We start from the raw sequence: 23,648 nt of genomic DNA, 5'->3' as shown, positions 1-23,648 counted from the left end.
GCCACTGAACCACCAAGGAAGTCCTTATTGCATTTCTATACCCTAACAATGAACACTCAGAAAGAGAGAAATGAAATAAATAAGCTTATTTACAATTGCATCGAAAATAATAAAATACCTAGGCATATATCTAACTAAGGAGGTAAAAGACTTGTTCTCAGAAAACTGTAAATCACTGATGAAAGAAATTGAAGACAAGACAAACGGATGGAAAAATATACCATGTTTATGTAGGAAGAATTAATATTGTTAAAATGGCCATACTACCCAACACAGTCTACAGATGCAGTGCAATACCTGACACAATACCAATGACATTTTTCACAGAATTAGAAAAAATAATTCTAAAGTCTGCATGGAAACACAAAAGAGCCCAGATAGCCAAAATCTTGAGAAAGAAAAGCTAGTGTCATCAAAATAGTTTGATACCAGCACAAAAACAGACATTCTGATCAATGCAACCGAGTAGAGAGCCCAGAAATGAACCCACACTTATACGGGCAGTTAATCTACCACAAAAGAGAGAAGAATATACAATGGAGGAAGGCTCTTCAATAAATGGTATGAGAGAAATGGACAGCTACTTGCAAGAGAGTCAGACAGGATTACTCTCTCACCCCATGCACAAAGATAAATTCAAAATGGATTAAAGACTTAAATATAAGACCTGAAACCATAAAACTTCTAGAAGGAAATATAGGCAGTACACAGTTTGACATAGGCCATACTAATATTTGGGGGGATATTTTTCCTCATGTGAGGGAAACAAAAGCAAAAACAAACATTTAGGACTACATCAAACTAAGAAACTTTTGCACAGAGAAGGAAAATGTCAGCAAAACAAAAAGGTCACCTACTGGATAGGAGAGAATATTTGCTCAACATCACTTGATCATCAGGGAAATGCAATTCAAAACCACAATGAGATATCACCTAATACCCATCGGAATGGCCAGTATAGAAAAGACAACAAATAACTTTGTTGGCAAGGTTGTGGAGAAAAAGGAACCCTTGTACACTATTGTTGGGAATATAAATTGGTGTAACCACTATGGAAACAGTATGGAGAATCCTTAAAATAATTAAAAATAGAACTACCATATAAACTGTGTGAGAGTTGGGCCATATAGAAGGCTGAGCACTGAGGAACTGATACTTTTGAACTGTGATATTGGGGAAGACTCTTGAGATTCCCTTGGACTACCGGGAGATCAAAATCCTAAAGTTAATCAACCCTGAATACTCATCAAAAAGATTGATGCTAAAGCTGAAGCTCCAATACTTTGGCCACCTGATGCAAAGAGCCAACTCATTAGAAAAGACCCTGATGTTGGGAAAGATTGAAGGTAGGAGGAGAAGGGGACAGCAGAGGATGAGATGGTTGGATGGCATCACTGACTCAATGAACATGAGTTTGAGCAAACTCTGGGAGATGGTGAAGGATAGGGAAGCCTGGCATGCTGCAGTCCATGGGATCACAAAGAATCAGACATGACTGAGTGACTGAATGACTGAGCAACAAAAACCATATAAACTAGTGATTCCATCCTGAATATTTATCTGAAAGGAACAAAAACACTAGTTCAAAAAGACATATGTCCCCTTATGTACATTATAGCATTATTTACAATAGCCAAGATATGGAAGCAATCTAAGATTCCACTAATAGATGAATGGATAAATAAGATGTGGTGTATGTAAGAAATGGAATATTATTCAGCCATAAAAAAGAATGAAATCTTGCAGTTTGCAGCAACATAGAGGGTATTATGCTGAAGTGAAATGTCAGACAGAGAAAGACAAATACGCTATGAATTCCCTTAAATATGGAATCTAAAAAGCAAAATAAATGAACAAACATAACAAAACAGAAACAGAGTTACAGATACACAGAACAAACAGGTGGTTGCCAGAGGGGAGAGAAGAGGAGGCAGAAAAGAAATAAGTGAGGGAGATTAAGAGGTACAAATTTCCAGCTGCAAAATAAATGAGTCAGGGGTATGAAATGTACAGTATGGAAGATATAATCAGTAACTCTGGCCTCCCAGAAATAGGCCTGGCAGAAGTGCAACCTTAAACCAAGGAGGCAGAGCTGAGACTGGGTTTAAATTTTTGAAATTAAAGTAGGTCTACATGTTAGGTCTTTTCTTATAAGTAAATAGAATTAGGCGCTAGTTTTCTGAAAAGTTCATTGTTGAGGGCATAAGAGATTTGGAACCATTTGCAGACCAATATGGCGAGTTCAGAGTCGATAACATCCTTCTCTAAACAGGAGATCATGAGTAACTTTCTGCTGGAGGGAGGGTGTTATGAACTTCTCGTTATTACAGGTAAAGGATTTGAGGACCTGATAACAGTGAATCTAACAAAGTACAAACCAATGGGAGAGTATGTGACTGTACAAAGGATTAATCTAGAAGCTCGTTCCAGTGAGATGGTGACATTCTTGCAGCAGGAGCTCCATGTCTCTAAGTTTTTCAGCCATGCCAATACCCTGCCATATCAAGCCGCTTTTATTGCAGATAATGAGCTGTGGCTTGTCGCACCATTCCCTGCATATGGCTCTGCAAAGGACCTCATCTATACACACTTCATGGACGGCATGAATGAACTGGAAATTGCTTACAGTCTGCAGGGGGCGCTCAGGGTCCACTACACCCACCACATGGGATATGTGCACAGGAGAGTCAAAACCGGCCGATTACATTCTGATCTTACACAGCAACTCAGCACGATCTGTCGCTGGCAGTAGCAGCACAGTACTTTCTCAAGTACTCAATCAAGGTTCTGCCTTGGCTCAGCTCATAAGTGCTCTGGCAGAATCTTCAGGTTTATGATGCCAAGTTTGACATTGCAGTGTGAGAATCACGGCCTGTGAAGTGGCTGATGGCCACGTCCCCTTTAAAGATATGCCCGCCACCTAGATGCTGCTGGAGAAGCTGAACAGCACAGTGCCCTGCCTGCTGGACAACAGTACTAACCTCCCTGAGGAGCTGACCATGAGCATCTCATACTCAGCAGCCAATTATGGCCTGAGCGACAACCTGGCCACCAGCACTCCCGGGACCTCCGATGGCGACTCGCCATCCCACCCTTATCACCACAACTTCTCACCCCATTTCCTCCACTTTGTGGAGCAGTGCACTCTGTGCAACCCAGATATAAGACCAAGTGCCAGCTCCCTCATGAACAATTCTTCCTTTAAGCAGATCAAGCGACATGCCTCAGAGGCTTTGCCTAAGTTTCTTCATCCTGTCACCCCCAAAACCAGTTTTGAAGGACGCTAGTCTCCGGGTCACAGTGGAATCTTTGGCTTGGTACCAAACCAGGAAGAACTGGAGGTGGACGACTGAGAGTGCTAAGCCTATGAAGAAGGTACACATTCTCCATCTGGGGCCATGTGAGCTTCTGGGACCCTTCCGGAGGGTTGGCCACATTCCCACCCTCCTGGGGGGCAGATTGGGCAGAAAGGACATTTCTGCCAGGAAAGCCGACTGCTTGCTGACTAGGAAAGAAATTCCTGGAGAGCAACTTTATTGCTCCAAGGCTTTTGAGACACAAGGGAATCCCAACAACCAGGGACCAAAGGGGCCAAAGAGCTGATATTCCCGGTCCTGCGAGCTCAAGTGACCTGACCTCTTCAGAAGGAAAAGATGCTGTTCTGGCCAAGGGGAACTGAAGTCCAAGCCCAAGTTTTGACTCATCCATCCAGGGAACTGTGTGACTTCTTCCCACTCTGGCTATCCTATCAGCCTCATTCCATTCTTCTCCCCTGCTCTCAGATTCTATAGGTCCATGGAGGGGCAAGTAATAAGATGTCCTCCCCTCAGAAAGGAAAGGAAAGTGAAGTCGCTCAGTCGTGTCCAATTCTTTGCCACCCTATGGACCGTGACCTGCCAGGTTCCTCCATCCATGGGATTTTCCAGGCAAGAATACTGGAGTGGGTTCCCATTTCCTTCTCCAGGGGATCTTCCCAACCCAAGGATCGAACCTGGGTCTCCCACACTGCAGGCAGACTCTTTATCACCGGAGCCACCAGGGAAGCCTCCCTCCCTTCGGACAGCTCCCTAGTGACTGAAGGGAAGGATATTTTTTTCTTTTTAAAGCGCTAGGTTAAGACTAGGGCAGTCCATCCTCATCCTCCTTTTCGCTTGGGCCCTGACACCTAAAACCTTCCCTTGGTTCATCTGTGTAGCTCAGTCCTTTCCCAACAAGAGTCCATGTTACCCCTCCTGCCAGCTGCCATGGTGCTTCTTCCAACGGCCATAATGTCTTGCCTAGCTTGAGGGCCTAAGTCCTTATGCCATGTTACATTCATTGCCAGAACAAATGAAAACTTGCAAAAATTCCAAAAAGAAAACCTCTGTGATATCCTTACAAGGTGACATACTGTAACTAGACTTTGATTTGTGGTCATTTTTAATTTAAAAATATCACGTCACTTTGTTGTATAACAGGAACTAACATAGTGTTATAGGTCAATTATACTTCAAAAAACAAACAAATTCATAGAAAGATCAAATTTGTGGTCATGAGGGGGTGGATAGAAGGCAAATTGCATGACAGTGATCAAAAGGTACAAACTCCCAGCAGTAAGGTAAACAACTACTCAGGATGTATACACATTAAATATAATTAACACTATAATATGTTATATATGAAAGAGAATAAATTCTAAGAATTCTCACCACAAGGAAAAAATTTTCTACTTCTTTAATTTTGCATCTCTATGAGATGATGTGATAATCTTATTGTGATAATCATTTCACAGGTGTATGCTTTACACCTTAAACTTTTACAGCACCAAACATCAATTATTAATATATCTCAATGAAGGTACAAGAAAAAAAAATCACCCAATTTCAGCTGATGGGCTATGAGTGAAGTTTGAAGTGGGGACAGGAAATTAAATTGACCCTACAAATGGGTCATGCGTGCTGTGCTAAGTCACTTCAGTCATGTCTGACTCTTTACGACCCTATGGACTGTAGCCTGCCGAGATCCTCCATCCATGGGATTATCCAGGCAAGAATACTGGAGTGAGTTGCCAGGCCCTCCTCCAGGGGATCTTCCCAACCCAGGGATCCAACCTGCATCTCTTAAGTCTCCTGCATTGGCAGGAGGATTCTTTACCACTATCGCCACCTGGGAAGCCCCACAGGTGGATCTTTTGAGGTCAACTCAATGTACTGTTGTTGGGGCTGCCACTGCTGGAAGTGTAATTAGTACTGAAGTTTGTAAAGGTTTGTACTGTGAATGCCCATAAATGTCAGAGGGGATTCACTCATTCAGGGACTGCTATGTGTACAGAATTGATTTCTGAAACCTCTAGACAACCCAGAAGAAACCCCATAAGATTCCAGGAAGAGAAAGGGAAATGGGACAAAGTTGATTCGATGACTGAGATTACTCAGAGACCAGTTTCCTGCACAACAGCATCACCTTTCGGACATAGTCGGTACCTCCCTTTTGGCCTTTTTTTTTTTTTTATGCATGGCACAGTTCCTCAACCAGGAATCGAATGAATCTGTGTCCCCTGCAATGAGACAGCGGAATCATAACCACTTGACTGCCAGAGAAGTCTCTCTTTTTGGAACCTACTAATTTCTTACTTCCTGACCCATGCTCAGTTGTGTCCAACTCTTTGCAACCCAATGGACTATAGCCCGCCAGGCACCTCTGTCCATGGGGATTCTCCAGGCAAAAATACTGCAGTGAGTTGCTGTGCCCTCCTCCAGGGGATCTTCCCCTCCCAGGGGTGGAACCCAGGTCTCCCACTTTGTAGGCAGACTCTTTACCATATGAGCCACCAGGGAGGCCCAACTGATCCATAGAGGTCTATGTGACTCAGTTCAGTTCAGTCGCTCAGTCGTGTCTGACTCTTTTCGACCCCATGAATCGCAGCACGCCAGGCCTCCCTGTCCATCACCAACTCCTAGAGTCTACCCAAACCCATGTCCATTGAGTCAGTGATGCCATCCAGCCATCTCATCCTCTGTCGTCACCTTCTCCTGACCCCAATCCCTCCCAGCATCAGGGTCCTTTCTAATGAGTCAACTCTTCGCATGAAGTGGCCAAAGTATTGGAGTTTCAGCTTCAGCATCAGTCCTTCCAATGAACACAGGACTGATCTTTAGGATGGACTGGTTGGACCTCCCTTCAGTCCAAGGGACTCTCAAGAGTCTTCTCCAACACCATAGTTCAAAAGCATCAATTCTTCAGCATTCAGCTTTCTTCACAGTCCAACTCTCACATCCATACCTGACTACTGGAAAAACCATAGCCTTGACTAGACAGACTTTTGTTGATAAAGTAATGTCTCTGCTTTTTAATATGCTATCTAGGTTGGTCATAACTTTCCTTCCAAGGAGTAATCGTCTATTAATTTCATGGCTGCAATCACCATTTGCAGTGATTTTGGACCCCCCAAAAATAAAGTCTGACACTGTTTCCACTGTTTCCCCATCTATTTCCCATGAAGTGATGGGACCAGATGCCATGATTTTCGTTTTCTGAATGTTGAGCTTTAAGCCAACTTTTTCACTCTCCTCTTTCACTTTCATCAAGAGGCTTTTTAGTTCCTCTTCACTTTCTGCCATAAGGGTGGTGTCATCTGCATATCTAAGGTTACTGATATTTCTCCCGGCAATCTTGATTCCAGTTTGTGCTTCTTTCAGCCCAGCATTTCTCATGATGTACTCTGCATAGAAGTTAAATAAGCAGGGTGACAATATACAGCCTTGACGTACTCCTTTTCCTGTTTGGAGCCAGTCTGTTGTTCCATGTCCAGTTCTAACTGTTGCTTCCTGACCTGCATATAGGTTTCTCAAGAGGCAGGTCAAGTGGTCTGAGATTCCCATCTCTTTCAGAATTTTCCACAGTGTATTGTGATCCACACAGTCAAAGGCTTTGGCATAGTCAATAAAGCAGAAATAGATGTTTTTCTGGAACTCTCTTGCTCTTTTGATGATCCAGCGGATGTTGGCAATTTGATCTCTGGTTCCTCTGCCTTTTCTAAAACCAGCTTGAACATCTGGAAGTTCACAGTTCACATATTGCTGAAGCCTGGCTTGGAGAATTTTGAGTATCACTTTACTAGCATGTGAGATGAGTGCAATTGTGTGGTAGTTTGAGCATTCTTTGGCATTGCCTTTCTTTGGGATTGGAATGAAAACTGACCTTTTCCAGTCCTGTGGCCACTGCTGAGTTTTCCAAATTTGTTGGCTAAGGATGGGTAAACTTGGATCTGGCCTTCCCTGGTGGCTCAGATGGTAAAGAATCTGCCTGCAATATGAAAGATACTGGTTTAATCCCTGGGTTGAGAAGAACCCGTGGAAAAGGAAATGGCAACCCACTCCAGTATTCTTGCCTGGAGAATTCCATGGACAGAGGAGCCTGGCAAGCTGCAGTCTATGGGGTCACAAAGAGTTGGACACAACTGAGTGACTAACACACATACACACACAGATGTGGACTGGATGGCTATCCAAGGAAGGACAAAAAAGGCCTTGCCCAGACAGTTCAGCTACTCAGTCATGTCTGACTCTTGGTGACCCCATGGACTGCAGCACACCAGGCCTCCCTATCCATCACCAACTCCCAGAGCTTGCTCAAACTCATGTCCACTGAGTCGGCAATGCCACCCAACTTCTCATCCTCTGTCGTCCCCTTCTCCCCTCCTGCCCTCAATCTTTCCCAGCATCAGGGTCTTTTCCAATGAGTCTGTTCTTCACATCAGGTAGCCAAAGTATTGAAGTTGCATTTCCTTTAGTATTGACTAGTTGGATCTCCTTGCAATCCAAGGGTCTCTCAAGAGTCCTCCAACACCACAGTTCAAAAGCATCAATTCTTCGGCGCTCAGCTTTCTTTATAGTCCAACTCTCACATCCATACTTGACTACTGGAAAGACCATAGCTTTAACTAGATGGACCTTTGTTGGCAAAGCAATGTCTCTGCTTTTTAATATGCTGTCTAGGTTGGTCATAGCTTTTCTTCCAAGGAGCAAGTGTCTTTTAATTTCATGGTTGTAGTCACCATCTGCAGTGATTTTGGAACCCAAGAAAATAGTCTATCACTGTTTCCATTGTTTCCCCATCTATTTGCCATGAAGTGATGGAACCGGATGCCATGGTCTTAGTTTTTGAACATTGAGTTTTAAGCCAACTTTTTCACTCTCCTCTTTCACTTTCATCAAGAGGCTGTTTAGCTCCTCTTCACTTTCTTCCATAAGGGCAGTATCATCTGTGTATCTGAGGTTATTGATATTTCTCCTAGCAATCTTGATTCCTGCTTCAACCTGCCTGGCATTTCACATGATGTATTCTGCATTTAAGTTAAATAATCAGGGTGACAATATACAGCCTTGACGTACCCCTTTTCCAATTTGGGACCAATCCATTGTTTCCTGTCTGGTTCTAACTGTTGCTTCTTGACCTGCATACAGATTTCTCAGGAGGCAGGTAAGGTGGTCTGGTATTCCCCTCTTTGGAAGAATTTTCCACAGTTTGTTTTTAGTCAAAGGCCTTGCTAGTCAAATGGAAATGCTATACAGTAGGTCCCCTACATACAAACCTTCATGTTGCGATCTTTCAAACATGCAAATATGCACTCCATGTACAATCAGGTGTCTGGTGTACACTGCCACGTGCAGGCATCCTCTCTGAGTGGCTGTGCCTTTGTGTATTTTACTGCACAGTACAGAGTGTACAGGACAGGAGTGCAATATCTGTATTTCAAGGCCAGGATGTCCAAAAGCAAGTGGAAAATCAGCAGTGATGTAGCTGGTGCTGCTAAGAAGGGTCAAGCAATAACAATGGAAACAAAAGTGAAAATAATTGAGAATGGAGCAAGGCGAAAAGATGGTAGACATTGCTAATTCTTATAACATGAATCATTCAACCATTGGCACAATCCTAAAGAACAGGGACAAGATCATGGAACATGTGAAGTTTGCTGTGCTAGTGCTATCAACAATAGTATCGAAGAAGTGTGAAAGTGATGAAGGAAATGGAGAAACTTCTCCGTGTGTGGATGCAGGATAAGGATGCCTCTGTGTCGAGTCCTGCTCAGCTTAATGCTGATTCAAGAGAAAGCTAAAAGCTTTTATGAAGATCTGGAGAACCATGGTGAAGAATCAGAGGGCGCATCTTTTCCTGCCAGCCATGACTGTTCTCACCAGTTGAAGGCTAGAGCCAACCATAAGTAAGTAACAAGGGAGCAAGTGCAGATATGGTAACTGCCTAGGAATTTCCTGAAACACTTTGAGAAATTACTGATGAAGGTATGTGTTTACCCGCCCAGCTTTTAATGTGAATGAGATGGGACTGTCAAAGGGATGTCCAAGAAATATAATTTATGTCACATTTTTCATCAAGCAGTAAGGGTGAGTGATGAATGAGGAACAACTTTGTGACAATTTTGGAAGAACTATAGCATCTACAAGGCCATAAACAAAATTGGCTTTGCTTAGCATGAGGTTACAACCATCACCATGACTGGGGTTTGGAAGAACCTTTGCGCAAAGTTTGTTCACAATTTTTGTGGATTTGAGAAGGTGGATGAGGAGTCCAAAGAGGTCTTCAGCAACTTAGTGACCTTCAGCAAGAAAAGCTGGAGCTAGGTCTTCAAGAGGAGATGACTTCATTCCATTCCTTGTGTGCAACCTGAGGAGCTTGCTAATGAAGACCTGATGGAATCGAAGGCCTAAAGAAAGAATGAAGAGAGAGGAGAGGAAGAAGAAGTAACTGAAGATCCAAAGAGATGCATGATACAGGAAATGGCAAGGGGATTTTCTTTATTTGAAGAGACACTGTTAGTTTTTGAGGCATGGGACCCAAATGCAGAATGGTACATGAAGGTTGCAGCAGCCATTCAGAATGCTATCCAGTGTTAAAGAGTCATCTATGAAGAGAAACAAAAGAGCTACTACCCAGATATCCCTGGATCATTTTTTCAAGAGGGTAGATTGAACTGGGAGAAGGCAATGGCACCCCACTCCAGTACTCTTGCCTGAAAACTCCCATGGATGGAGGAGCCTGGTAGGGTGCAGTCCATGGGGTCGCTAAGAGTCAGACATGACTGAGCGACTTCACTTTCATTTTCACTTTCATGCATTGGAGAAGGAAATGGCAACCCACTCCAGTGTTCTTGCCTGGAGAATCCCAGGGACGGGAGAGCCTGGGGGGCTGCCGTCTATGGGGTCGCACAGAGTCGGACACGACTGAAGCGACTTAACAGCAGCAGCAGCAGATTGAAGTGAATCCAGCAAAGAGCCCAAACCTGTGCTGTCAATATCAGGTGTGAGTGGTATTGCATCTTCCCCTCTTCAGCTCCACCACCTCCCACCTTCTCTCCCTCCTCCAGTCAGTAAGTCTTCTTGCCTGTTCACTCAATGCCAGCCACTGTGTGCCATCTGTTATACTCTACTACTGTACCTTTCAAGATTTTCCCTGGTGGCTCAGTCGGTCAAGATTCTGCCTGCAATGAGGGAGACTCAGGTTCAATCCCTGGATTGGGAAGATATCCTGGCAACCCACTCCAGTATTCTTGCCTGGAGAATTCCATGGATATAGGAACCTGGTGGGCTACAGTCCATGGTGTCACAAAGAGTCAGACATGACTGAGTGACTAACACTTTGTACCTTTCAAGGTACTGTACTATGATTCAAAATATTTTCTTTATTTTCTGTGTTTGTTCTTTTATGTATTATTTGTGTGAAAAGTATTATAAACCTCTTACATGTGGTACAGTAATGGTATTACATTACAGTAATACAGTATGGTATTATATAGTGCATTGTGTTAGTTGGTTACCAAGGCTAATGTTGTTGGATTTACAAACAAATTGGACTTGTGAATGTGCTATCAGAATGGAACTCATTTGTATGTAGGAGATTTGCTGTATTTAGGAGCATACCTGATCTAACATTATCTGGGTTTTACATGAAAGGGTGGCAGTAATCCCTTTGGGGAAAACTTTATTCCTCACTTCATCACCTGAAGCATAAGTGCTAGCTCAATGGGGCCCTCAATTCACAGAGGATCTGCTAAGTGCCTGCTTGGTTCATTGGTGGTTCAGCTGACACCAGCGATGTCCATGTTCAACCTCAGCTCCAGCTATGCAGAATCAAAACCAGGCATAGTTATTCTGTTCAATGGGCATCACTCAAGGCAGTGCTCATAGTTCTGGCCATACCTCTCCTGTTGAAACTTAATACATTTTTACTGTCTTTTGTAGTTGCCAATGGCCTAACTGTCTTGTCTGCAAAACTGGCAAGCTGAAGACATTCTTCTTTGGAACTACAAACTGGCAACAAATTCAGCTGCCAACCAGATAATCTGGGCCTCTCATGGAGATGCCCATGGTTAAGGGCCCTTCTTTAATAAGATCAACTTAAATCGTGCTGCTGATCCAGCCTGTACTACCCATATGACCACCATGACTGCCTGGATCCATCATTGCACCAGACGTGGCAACACATCCACGAGCATGAATGGGGCACACAGTAAAGAACTCTATGTTTCTGATTCAGAAAGCACCACTTCAGACTTGTGACACCTCCCAAAAGTTAAGCTGTTTGTCTTATAGTAAAGAGGCTACACTGCACAGGGCATTGTTCCCCCCTATTCCTGAATGATTGACTATTCCAGACCTTTGACCCCTCCTCTGGACTGTCACTGCTGCTGCTAAGTCACTTCAGTCATGTCCAACTCTGTGCGACCCCATAGATGGCAGCCCTCCAGGCTCCCCTGTCCCTGGGATTCTCCAGGCAAGAACACTGGAGTGGGTTGCCATTTCCTTCTCCAATGCATGAAAGTGAAAAGTGAAAGTGAAGTCGCTCAGTTGTGTCTGACTCTTAGCGACCCCATGGACTGCAGCCTACCAGGCTCCTCCATCCATGGGATTTTCCAGGCAAGAGTACTGGACTGGGGTGCCATCGCCTTCTCCATGGACTGTCGCTGGTGCCTCACTACACTGGGGCACATTTTCAAGTTGCAGTATTGCTGTTCTAGTTTGATCAGGAGACTATGGCCTCACCACTGTAGCCCTTGTAACTAAGCCATATTGTTTTTGACTTTCAGGTCATCTACTGCCTAGCAACAATGCACACTTTGTTGCAAAAGCCACCCAACAATGAGCCAATAGTCAAGGTATCCAATGGCTATGCCATACTCACTACGATCTGCCAGTGTCCTGTATTACTGAGCACTGGAATGGCCTCCTCAAAAATATACTTAATCAAAACCTATGCAATGTAGCAAAAACAGTTCTAAGAGGGATGTTTATAGCAATCCTACCTCAAGAAACAAGAAAAACATTGAATAGACACCTAATTTTATACCTAAAACAACTGGAAAAAGAAGAACAAAAACCCCCCCAAAATTAGTAGAAGGAAAGAAATCATAAAGATTTGAGAAGAAATAAATGAAAAAGAAATGAAAGAAACAATAGTAAAGATTAATCAAACTAAAAGCTGGTTCTTTGAGAAGATAAACAAAATTGACAAACCTTTAGCCAGACTCATGAAGGAAGAAAGAGAGAAGAATCAAATCGACAAAATTAGAAGTGAAAATGGAGAGGTTACAACAGACAGTGCAGAAATACAAAGGATTGTAAGAGACTATTATGAACAACTATATGGCAGTAAAATAGATAACCTGAAAGAAATGGACAGATTCTTAGAAAAGTTCAATCTTCCAAGACTGAACCAGGAAGAAACAGAAATTATGAACAACCCAATTACAAGCACTGAAATTGAAGCTGTGATCAAAAATCTCTCAAAAAACAAAAGCCCAGGACCAGATGGCTTCACAGGAGAATTCTATCAAACATTTAGAGAAGAGCTAATGCCTATCCTTCTAAAACTCTTTCAAAAAATTGTGGAGAAAGGAACACTTCCAAACTCATTCTACAAGGCCACCATCACCCTGATACCAAAACCAGACAAACATAACACAAAAACAGAAAACTACAGGCCAATATCACTGATGAACATAGAAGCAAAAATCCTCAACAAAATTTCAGCAAACAGAATTCAGCAACACATCAAAAAGCTCATACACCATGATCAAGCTGGGTTTATTCCAGGGATGCAAGGATTATTCAATATATACAAATCAATCAATGTGATATACTATATTAACAAATTGAAAGATAAAAACCATATGATAATCTCAGCAGATGCAGAAAAAGCATTTGACAAAATTCAGCACCCATTTATGATTAAAACTATTTAAAAAATGGGCATAGAAGGAGCCTACCTCAACATAGTAAAGGCCATATATGATAAGCCTACAGCAAACATTATTCTCAATGGTGAAAAACTGGAAGCATTTCCCTTAAGATCAGGAACAAGACAAGGGTGTCCACTTTTGCCACTGTTATTCAACATAGTTCTGGAAGTCCTAGCTACAGCAATCAGAGAAGAAAAAGAAATAAAAGGAATCCAGATTGGAAAAGAAGAAGTAAAGCTCTCTCTGTTTGCAGATGACATGATACTGTACATAGAAAACCCTAAAGATAGTATCAGAAAATTACTAGAGCTAATCAGTGAATTTAGCAAAGTTGTAGGATACAAAATCAATACACAGAAATCACCTGCATTTCTATATACTAACAATGAAAAATGAGAAAGAGAAATTAAGGAATCAATCCCATTCATCATTGCAACAAAGAATTAAATATCTAGGAATAAACTTACCTAAGGAGACAAAAGAACTGTACACAGAAAATTATAAGACACCAATGAGAGAAATCAACGATGACATAAATAGATGGAGAGATAGTCCATGTTCCTGGGTAGGAAGAATCAATATTGTAAAAATGACTATACTACCAAATGCAAGCTACAGATTCAATGTGATCCCTATCAAATCACCAATGGCATTTTTCACAGAACTAGAACAAAAATTTCACAATTCATATGAAAACACAAAATACCCCAAACAGCCAAAGCAGTCTTGAGAAAGAAGAATAGAGCTGCAGGAATCAACCTTTCTGGCTTCAGATTATACTACAAAGCTACAGTCATCAAGACAGTATGGTACTGGCACAAAAAAACAGAAATATAGACCAATGGAACAAGACAGAAAGCCCAGAAATAAACCCATGCACCTATGGGTACCTTATTTTCGACAAAGGAGGCAAGAATATACAATGGGCCAAAGACAGCCTCTTCAATAAATGGTGCTGGGAAAACTGGACAACTGCATGTAAAAGAATGAAATTAGAACACTTCCTAACACCATACACAAAGATAAACTCAAAATGGATTAAAGACCTAAATGTAATACCAGAAACTATAAAACTCTCAGAGGAAAATAGGCAGAACATTCAATGACATAAATTAAAGCAAGATCTTCTATGACCCGCCTCCTAGAGTAATGGAAATAAAGACAAAAGTAAACAAGTGGGACCTGATTAAACTTAAAAGCTTTTGCACAGCAAAGGAAACTATAAGCAAGGTGAAAAGACTACCCTCAGAATGGGAGAAAATAATAGCAAATGAAACAACTGACAAAGGATTAATTTCCAAAATATACAAGCAGCTCATACCAGAAAAACAAATAAACTAATCAAAAAGTGGGGAAAAGACCTAAACAGACATTTCTCTACAAAAGACATACAGATGGCTAACAAACACACAAAAAGATGCTCAGCATCACTCATTATTAAAGAAATGCAAATCAAAACTACAATGAGATATCACCTCATACTGGTCAGAATGGCCCTCATCAAAAAGTCTACAAACAATAAATGCAGGAGAGGGTGTGGAGAAAATGGAATGCTCTTGCACTGTTGGTGGGAATGTAAATTGATACAAACACTATGGAAGACGGTATGGAGATTCCTTAAAGAAACAGGAATAAAACTACCATATGACCCAGCAAACCCACTCCTAGGCATATACCGTGAGGAAACCAAAATTGAAAAAGACACATGTATCCCAATGTTCATTGCAGCACTATTTACAATAGCTAGAACATGGAAGCAACCTAGATGTCCATTGATAGATGAATGGATAAGGAAGTTGTGGTACATATACACAACAGAATACTATTCAGCCATGAAAAGGAACACATTTGAGTCAGTTCTAATGAGGTGGATGAATCTAGAACCTATTATACAGAGTGAAGTAAGTCATAAAGAGAAAGATAAATATCATATTCTAATGCACACATACGGAATCTAGAAAAATGGTATTGAATTTATTTACAGGGCAACAATGGAGAAACAGATATAGAGAATAGACTTACGGACATGGGGAGAGGGGAGGAGAGGGTGAGAAGTATGGAAAGAGTAACATGGAAACTTACCTTACCATATATAAAATAGATAGCCAACGGGAATTTGCTGTATGGCTCAGGAAACTCAACCAGGGGCTCTGTATCAACCTAGAGGGGTGGGGTGGGGAGGGAAATGGGAGGGAGTTTCAAAAGGGAAGGGATATATGTGTACCTATGGCTGATTCATGTTGAGGTTTGACAGAATACAACAAAATTCTGTAAATCAATTATCCTTCAGTAAAAATAAATAAATTAAAAATAAATAAACTCAAAACACTTCTGACTACTTCCTTCATCTCCTTTTGGTCCACACACCTTACTGCTACATGCTCAGTCTTTGTTGCCATGTTGAGGCTTTCTCTAGTTGCAGCAAATGGGGGCCGCTCTTCATTGCGGTACTTGGACTTCTCATTGTGATGGTTTCTCTTCTCAGAGCACAGGCTCTAGGTGTGTGGGCTCAGTAATTGTTAGGCACATGGGCTGAGTCGCTCCAAGGCATGTGGGATCTTCCCAGACCAGGGATCAAACTCATGCCCCCCTGCACTGGCAGGAGGACTCCTAACCACTGGACCTCCAGGGAAGTCCCTTGAGTTTCTATTGATAGTGCGTGCATGCATGCTAAGTCGCTTCCCTCGTGTCTGACTCTTTGTGACCCTATGGATTGTAGCCTGCCAAGTTCCTCTGTCCACAGGATCCTCCAGGCAAGATTACTGAAGTGGGTAACCATTTCCTTCTCCAGGTCTATTGATAGTAGCCTTAATTAAATTCTGATTGAGACAGATTGAGAAGATTTGGTCTCAGTCTCTATTTGATCAGATTAATGAGAGTGGTGAATGGAGTGGTATATTCGCATAAATAGTCAAGTTCAGCCAATAATGTGTAGGTCAATTGTTGAGAGAGTTTAGATGCCATAGACCCTGTGCATCACTGCACGTTTTTACGGGGCATGCAAAGAATATAAGGTCTTGAGCACTCTGCCTGCACTATTTCTCAGGGTGTGTGTGCAGACAGCAGTCTTGAGGAATAAAGTAATATCTCTCTCCAGGGCAAAGAGCTTGCTTATTGTCTTCTATAAAAGAAGTGGGTTCCCCATTCTCCTGTTCCTCAAATGCAAAACAAACCCACTGTATGCAGGGCATCCACAGGGCTCCTTCACATTGTTCCCATGGGACTTGGGAGTGGGAGCAAGAGGAACTGATGAAAACGACGCTTTTGCTACTTGCTGTGCTTTGAGTACTTTGCTGTTCTTTGTCTCTGATCCAGGAATCTCGTGTCTTCTACCAGCATTCATGAAACAGTAACAGGTAAATCAATTAGCTTGAAAGTGGGGCAAAATCAAATTTCAAGTAGTTACATGTAGTGAGCTGAAAGAATAAACAGTAACTGCTAGAAAGGGCCATTAGAAGAAAGGGTGTCTTAGGGTATTGCTTTAGTCTGCTCAGGCTGCCATAAGAAATACCAAAGACTTGGTGGCTTAACCAAAAAGATTTATTTCTTACAGTGCTGGAGGCTATGAAGTTCAGGATCAAGGCACTAGTCAATTCAGTTTCTGGTGAGTGAAACTGAGCAGAAGCCTATAAAGCCTCCCCAGTGGCAGATTGCTCTGTGTTCCCCTGTTTCTGTTTGTTAAAAAAAAAAAAAAAAAAAAAAAAAAAAAAACAGAAGAAGAAGAGGGTTTTAGTCACCTAGACCTTCCCTGAATTCCAAGGAGCAGACTCAAGTAGTTACTAGTCAGAGAAGCGAGGGAATGCAGAGATTAAAGGAAAATCAGTCAAACAAGAAAAGTAATAATAACTTAAGCAATAGTTCAGCCATGAAACAGTCACAGGACCCCTAGTTCCTCCTCAAGGGGTAAAGATAACAATCTGACACATATTCTTGAGTTGTTTTACTCAAGTTGTTTTACAACCCCCTCCATAGAAATCGCAGACCACAAGCATAAAGACCTCAGACTCGTTAGAATCAGGAGATACATGACAAAGATTCTTGAAACACCCTGCTACCTCACCACTAACCAATCAGAAGAATTTCCATGAGCACATCATGCAGCTTGCAACCCTCATCCCAATGTTGCCTTTAAAAGCTCTTCCCTAAAAAACGTCAAGGAGTTTGGGTCTTTTGAGCATTAGCTACCCATTTTCCTTACTTGGTGCCCTGCCAATAAAGGCTGTACTTTCATTAACCACACTCGAATGTCAGTAGATTTGCTTTGCTTCACACCAGGAAAGCAAATCCGAGTTCGATCTGATAGCATGAGGACTCTCTTCCTGGCTTGCAAATGACTGCTTCCTTGCTGTATCCTCACATGAGGCAGAAAACTCTGTTATTTCTTCCTATTCTTATAATGGCACAGTCCTATCAAGTCAGGACCATCCTTTGACCTTTGACCATAATTTGACCTTTATCCTCTCCTCACAGGGCCTGTCTCCAAATATAGTCACATTGGAAGCTAGGGCTCCAACATATGAATTTCCAAAGGACATAAACATACAGTCTACAACAGGTGACACCAGGTTTCAGGTAAGGCTAGAGATGAGAGAAACCATTTAAAGAAATGTTGAGAATATGAGGAAATTGGCTAATTAGAAAGAAGGGTTTGAAGAGTGTGGCAGATGTTTTGGGGGTGAAGAAGTGGTCAAGATGAATCAGGGCCAAAGAGAAACAGAGTATTATGGGACTGAGTATGTGAGTACCTAACTGTTCCTGTTCCTACACAACTCCAGATCCTAAGGGAAGATTTAGTAGCCTTCTTCCCTGCTGACTGAAGCTTATACAATTGCGGGGGGGGGGGGGGTGGGAGGAGGGCAATATATATATATACACATACACTATCATTTCAAAATTTCCACCACTGCTTGTGGGTAGCTAAGGGGCAGCCCTTCAGGGATGCTGCTGGTGATATTACAGCTTTAGGTTAGACACCTGCAGTTCCTGAAACTTCTCTGAAAGATGGAGGGTGAACAAAGGGTCAGCCCTGTGGAGATCTTGCTCCACAAGAGAATGGTTCCAATCCTCTTCCTCAGTGGGGACTGCAATTGAGATTGGTTGTCTTCGAGATGGTTTGTGTTTGGAAAGGATGTGGACAACTTGGAATATTGAGGCGACACACAGCCTTTGCTCCAGCACAGAGACTGAATGAAGGTGGGAGTACAACACTCCTGACAAAGTACCCACCAGTACTTGTATCATATAAGACTGAATAACTCAGCCTCGGTGTGGGCAATAGGATGATGAATCATCCTGAGGTCAAATAACACCTGTAGTGCAGGTCTCCCTAGAGCAGTTGAAGAGACCTCAGGAGACAACAGAGAGGAAGGCTGAGAGCTGGGGCATGCCCCCCAGGAAGCCTTTTGTGATGGCCCTAGCCATTTTTGTTTCTTTCTAGAACTATGTGAACAGTCCTATCTAGTGCATGCTTTAGTTTTTAAATTCTTCCTGTATTTTAATTCCCATCAGGCAAGGGAAGTTGATATGAAGTGGATCCAAGTGCTGAGCTAACACTCTGGAGCCTCCAGGGGGCGCTATGGCCCAACACAGTCTGATCAAGGGCTGCTGCTGCGGCTGCTAAGTCGCTTCAGTCGTGTCCGACTCTGTGCGACCCCAGAGATGGCACCCTACCAGGCTCTTCCGTCCCTGGGATTCTCCAGGCAAAAACACTAGAGTGGGTTGCCATTTTCTTCTCCAATGCATGAGAGTGAAAAGTGAAAGTGCACTTCCGCCTAATACACCACTTTGGATTTGTTTTCTATGGTGTTGCACTCTAACTTTTAGAGAAAGGAGGGGGTTCTGCCGATTTTTAAAATATTGTTTTAAGGCCCAGGCCTACAGGAAAGAGCCCAAGCTCCTCAGCATGGAACCCTAAGCACAAGCATGATGCTCCAGGTACTAAAAGCTTCTACTTTGAAGCAAGTGCTACAAACCCACTCATTCATCTCTGCATCTTTACAGATGCTGATCCTCTGCCCAAGACTGCTTCTCCCCTCTCAGGCTCAGGCCCTTCTGTGCTGATCTGAGTACTTGCACCTGCATCTTTTCCAGCAGCCCAGGTCACTCTGGAGTGACAATGAGGATTTACACATCTCCCACCGCCACACTGTGGTACCCATAAGGACATGGCCTGTGTTTTAGGCTTTGCTTATTATCTAGCACCAGGCACATGACAAGAGCCCTCGCTGTGGGATGAGCACAAATGTCCATGATGGAGAAGGATGAGGTCAGAGGCTCTGGGCTGGTGGTCTATGGTGAGCCTCTGCCTGGGCCAGAAAGACATTCTGTATCAATTTGGGCTTGTTCAATGCCTAGCCGGGACACACCAGGCCAGAAGGTGGGGAAATGGGCATAAATGTCTCAGCCATCAGGTCAAGGGCAGGATGATTTCTGGGCCGGGAACTAAGAAGAATGAAATCTGAAAGGGAAGATTCTCTGGCAGCCTTGGACCAGCATCTTCCATCACCACCACCCCTCCAGCTCTGTGAACACAGCTACAACAGGCCCCCAAAGCCCTTTCTCATGAAGCTACAACAGTTTGAGAGAATTCTGTCAAAGGAACTAAGATAAATAATACAAAATAAAAATAAAGAGTTCCAAGAAACAGACTTGCTGGATCTAAAGCAGAAATACCTAATTCTGACTCTAAAAACTGACCCAAAATTTGCCCAGTGGCTTTCTACTTGCTGGGTCCAATTGGTACCCTCATCACGTAGGGCCGCAGATGAAGGGCTGGTTTGTGGGGAATGGCCGTGAGTGTGGCCTGGGCACGTGGAGATGAAGCAGTCCCAACTCCAGCTCAAGGGCAGATCTACTTGGGAGAGGGTCGCTCCCTGGAAGCAGGAGCGCCCCTCCTCCCCATGGGTCAAGGCCAGCTCTGTCCTCACCAGTGGGTGTTCAGGGCCAACAGAAGCAGATGGAGGCCCACACTAGGACATCGTTTCCTCAAAGATGGCCTCTGAGACTATGGAAAAGCCTGAGTTCTCTGAACGAGGAAAGGAAGAAGGGAGCAGCACACAGCAGGCTGGGGCACACCCAGGGATAAGAGGAGAGATGGTATGCTTTGGTCATCAGGATGGCCTTCTCAGGTGTGTGAACAAGGCAGGCGCAGAGCCCAGGGCTGCATGGGGGTCAGAGGGCCTGAGGCAGAGACAGGAACAAACAGCAGCAGAGCTGGAAGGGAGCCAGACCATGAGGGTTTCAAGAGTGGCTTGCTGGGTGCTGACAAGGCAGCCTTGGTGGAGTGTGCCTGTGGACTTTCTTAGAAACAGGAGGGGCACAAGTTGGAGGAGGAGGAGGCGGGGACAAAAGGAGGGTTCTTTTAAGAATGAGGAGGTCTGAGCAGAAGAAAGAAGGAGGATCAACAATCAGATCAGATGGAACAACATCAGGAGGTGCAGAAGAAGGGACTGAGCAAAGAGGTCCCTAAGCCCACATGCTTCTCTGGGACACAGTGGGGGAAAGAGGATGGGTGAAAAGACTGAGAAAGGAGGAAAAACTATGGACAGCTGAGAAAGACAGCAGGATTCTGCCAAGATTCCCTGTAATCTCTCCAGTAAATAACAGGTAGGCTGTCTGCTGGAAATTTAGAGCCAGAGGCAGGTTTGAAGGTTGGAGAGAGGGTTGGAGCAAGTATGGAACAGCCTTGGGGGTTTCTCTAGAGCACTGCTTCTCAAGTGTAATATGCATGCCAGTCACCTGGGATCATGGTAAAAAGTAGGCTCTGATTTAGCAGGTCTGGGCAAGGATTCTGCATTTCTACAAGCTCTCACTAATGCTGAAGCTGCTGGTTGAAGGACCACATTGGGAGGAGCAAGGATTTAGAGTCAGAAAAGGAGATGGAGAAAAAGACTGGCATTAGAAGTCATCTTCAGGGAAGACTACCTTTGATAATCTCACCTGGGGTAAAAACTGAGGCCTTGAGAAGTCTGAGTGGGAGTGACAGCCGGGCAGGTGAGGGAGCATAGAGAGAAAGAGATGGTAGAGGACAGAGGTCAGGATAGGAGGTGCAGGGGGCGGGGTGTGCCTCTGGAGTGGTAGGAAGCTCAGCAGTGGCTCTGGACCTCATTTGGATCCTTATGGGGTGGACCACTAACTGCACATTTGGAAGCACCCCAAAAAAGGATGGGAGTCAGCTGGGGCAGAAAATAGATATTCCAGGGGTGTGTGAATGAAGCAGCTGCTGGACTCTTTCTGAGCTTGTTCAAAGCTTGGCCAGGAAACACCAGGCCAAAATGTGGGGAGAAGGGTAGAAATGGCTCAGCTCTGGGATCAAGGGTGAGTTGATTTCTGGGCTGGGAACTAAGAGGTATGAAAATCTAAGAGGGAAAATTCTCTGGCTCTTGGAGAGCAAGAGGAAGTGAATCCTAACTCAGTATCCAACTCTCATCAAAACCTAAGGGGTGTTTGAAAGGCAGAGGTTGGAAACAAGAACTCTTTAGTTTTAGGCAAGTCACGGACTGAACTAAGTGGGGTGGGTGCAGCGACTGCGTTCTGCTCGTCCGGGGCCCAGCCTAAGGGAGAGAGGTTTGAGACCCAGACTGAGGTGAAACCGAGGTCAGGGGAAAGGCGGGAAGGACGGCCCGGGAGAGCAAAGAACAAGAGTAAAAGCTGGAAGGCGTCGAACTGAGCGGCAAGTGCGAGAACTGGGCATCAGCGCCGAGAGTGCGGCGGGGACTTGGGAGACGAAGATAGCGGAGACCAAGCCGGGGCTTAGTCCAGCGGCGACATAGAGGCGGCGGCGGATTCTGAGCGCGGGGCCGCTCGTCCTCCGGCTTCGGCCGGGCTCCCCCGCCGCGCAGGCCCGTGCGCTCCTTGCGTGGGCCTCCCGGGTCCACGCTGGTCCCTCCAGTCCCTTCCCGCGGCCTCGGGCAGGCCGCAGACCCTAGTGCCGGCGACCGACTCGCCAGGGTCCGCCCCGCCGCGGCGGCCCGGGCCCGGCCGCTCCTCCCCCGATGATGTCACGTCCCTGGCCGCCCCTCGGCCGGCCGCGCCGCCCCGCCCCCGCCTCCCCCGGCCCCCAGTCCCCTGGGCCCGCCTGCTCCCGCCATCCCTCCTCCCGCCCGCGCTCCCTCCCTTCGGCTCCCGCTCCCCAGGGAGCGGCGGCGGCGGCGGCGGCGGCGGCGGGATGGCCCGGGCCCGCGGCCAGGCCCCGGGGAGCGGCGGGCGGCGGCGGCCGCGGCGGGGCAGCGCGGGAACCGGGCCCCGGGGGGAGTCGGCGGGGCTGCTACTGCTGCTGCTCCAGGTGCTGCCGCCCGGGGCTGCGGCAGGGCCGGGGCGCCGGGGCACGCGGGGCGCCGGCGGTGTCTGCTGGCCCAGCGCTGCCCCTGCCTTTCCCCGGGACGCGCGGCTGCTGCTGTTCCTGCCGCCGCCGCCGCCGCCGCCGCCGAGCTCCGCGTCCGCAGCATCCTCCTCCCGGATGGTAATCAGCGTCCCGCGCCGGCGCCGCGGGCGGGCGGGCGGGCGAGCGGGGGGTGGGGGCGGCAAGGGGAAAGGGCGGGCAGCCCCGCGCCCCCGCCTCGCCTGAGGCAGTTCCCGGGGCCTCGGGCCCCCCACCCCCTCCGACGACCGCGGCCCTGGGCAGCCGCCAGAGCGCGCTTCTGCGCGGACCGGCTGCCGGCTCCGCTCCCCGCCCTCCCCGCCCCGCGCGCAGTCCGCCCGCTGGCGCTCAGGCCGCGGGGAAATCCCTCCATCTCCCCGCCCCGCGCCCGGGGAGGGGAGGGGACAGCGCTCGCGGACCCGCTTTCTCCGAGGGAGCGCCCAGGAGGCTGGCGCGCACTGAGTGGCCGGGACGGGCGCTGCTTGCGCTCCTGCAGTCGCCGGGTGCCGTTAGGCGCGCGGAGCTAGGACGCCCGGCAGCCTCGGCGGGATCGGATCCCCGGCGGTGAGGGCGCCCACTGACTCTGCGCGCCCTTATGTTCCCTGCTCAGGACGCTCTGGCCCGCGGCGGGCTAAACCTGAAGGAGGAGCCGCTGCTGCCCGCGGGCCTGGGCTCGGTGCGCTCCTGGATGCAGGGCGCGGGCATCCTGGACGCCAGCACCGCGGCGCAGAGGTAAGCGTTCGGACGCGACTTGGCGCGCTCCGGTTGGACGGCTCCGTGCCGCCTTCGCTCAGCTAACTGCTGGGGCGAGGGGTTGGACGGAGCCCTAACTCTGCACTGTCCCAGCAAGCTCTGGCGCCCACCCTGCCCCGAGCGCCTGTGCTTCTTCCAGAGGATGGGGGGAGGGGGCAGCCGGGGCGGGGCTTCTGCCTCCACTCCTGGATGTCCCGACTCTGATTTCTGACTATCGCTCGCGTGCCCAGCGGTCCGTGGCTCAAGAGGAGGAATTCTCCGGGCTCCCCGCAGTCCCCCAGCCACTAGTCGTCAAGGAATTGC

At 46.0% G+C, this 23,648-nt stretch overlaps 1 protein-coding gene and 1 pseudogene across 6 annotated transcripts in view; both read left to right on the top strand.

Annotated features, from left to right (window-relative positions):
- LOC102186881 lies at window positions 2,170–3,353 on the top strand (annotated as a pseudogene).
- The window catches only part of EBF4 (early B-cell factor 4), a 66,030-nt gene continuing 64,832 nt past the window's right edge, over window positions 22,451–23,648 (top strand). For 4 of the 6 annotated variants that reach the window (XR_001919024.1, XM_018057438.1, XM_018057437.1 and 1 more), the window contains exon 1: window positions 23,007–23,324. Coding sequence is in view for 5 of the 6 variants with exons in the window: in XM_018057438.1 (XP_017912927.1) it covers window positions 23,188–23,324 (137 nt within the window). In the remaining variant the exon portion in view is untranslated. Of the gene's footprint in view, window positions 22,695–23,006; window positions 23,325–23,648 lie in introns of those variants that run through there. The other 2 variants (XM_018057439.1, XM_018057436.1) reach the window with 2 other exon arrangements.

This window comes from Capra hircus, chromosome 13 (genome assembly GCF_001704415.2).
Source record: "Capra hircus breed San Clemente chromosome 13, ASM170441v1, whole genome shotgun sequence".
NCBI lineage: Eukaryota > Metazoa > Chordata > Mammalia > Artiodactyla > Bovidae > Capra > Capra hircus.
Note: the sequence above shows the minus strand (reverse complement) of the source record. Positions and strands in the feature narration are given on the sequence as shown.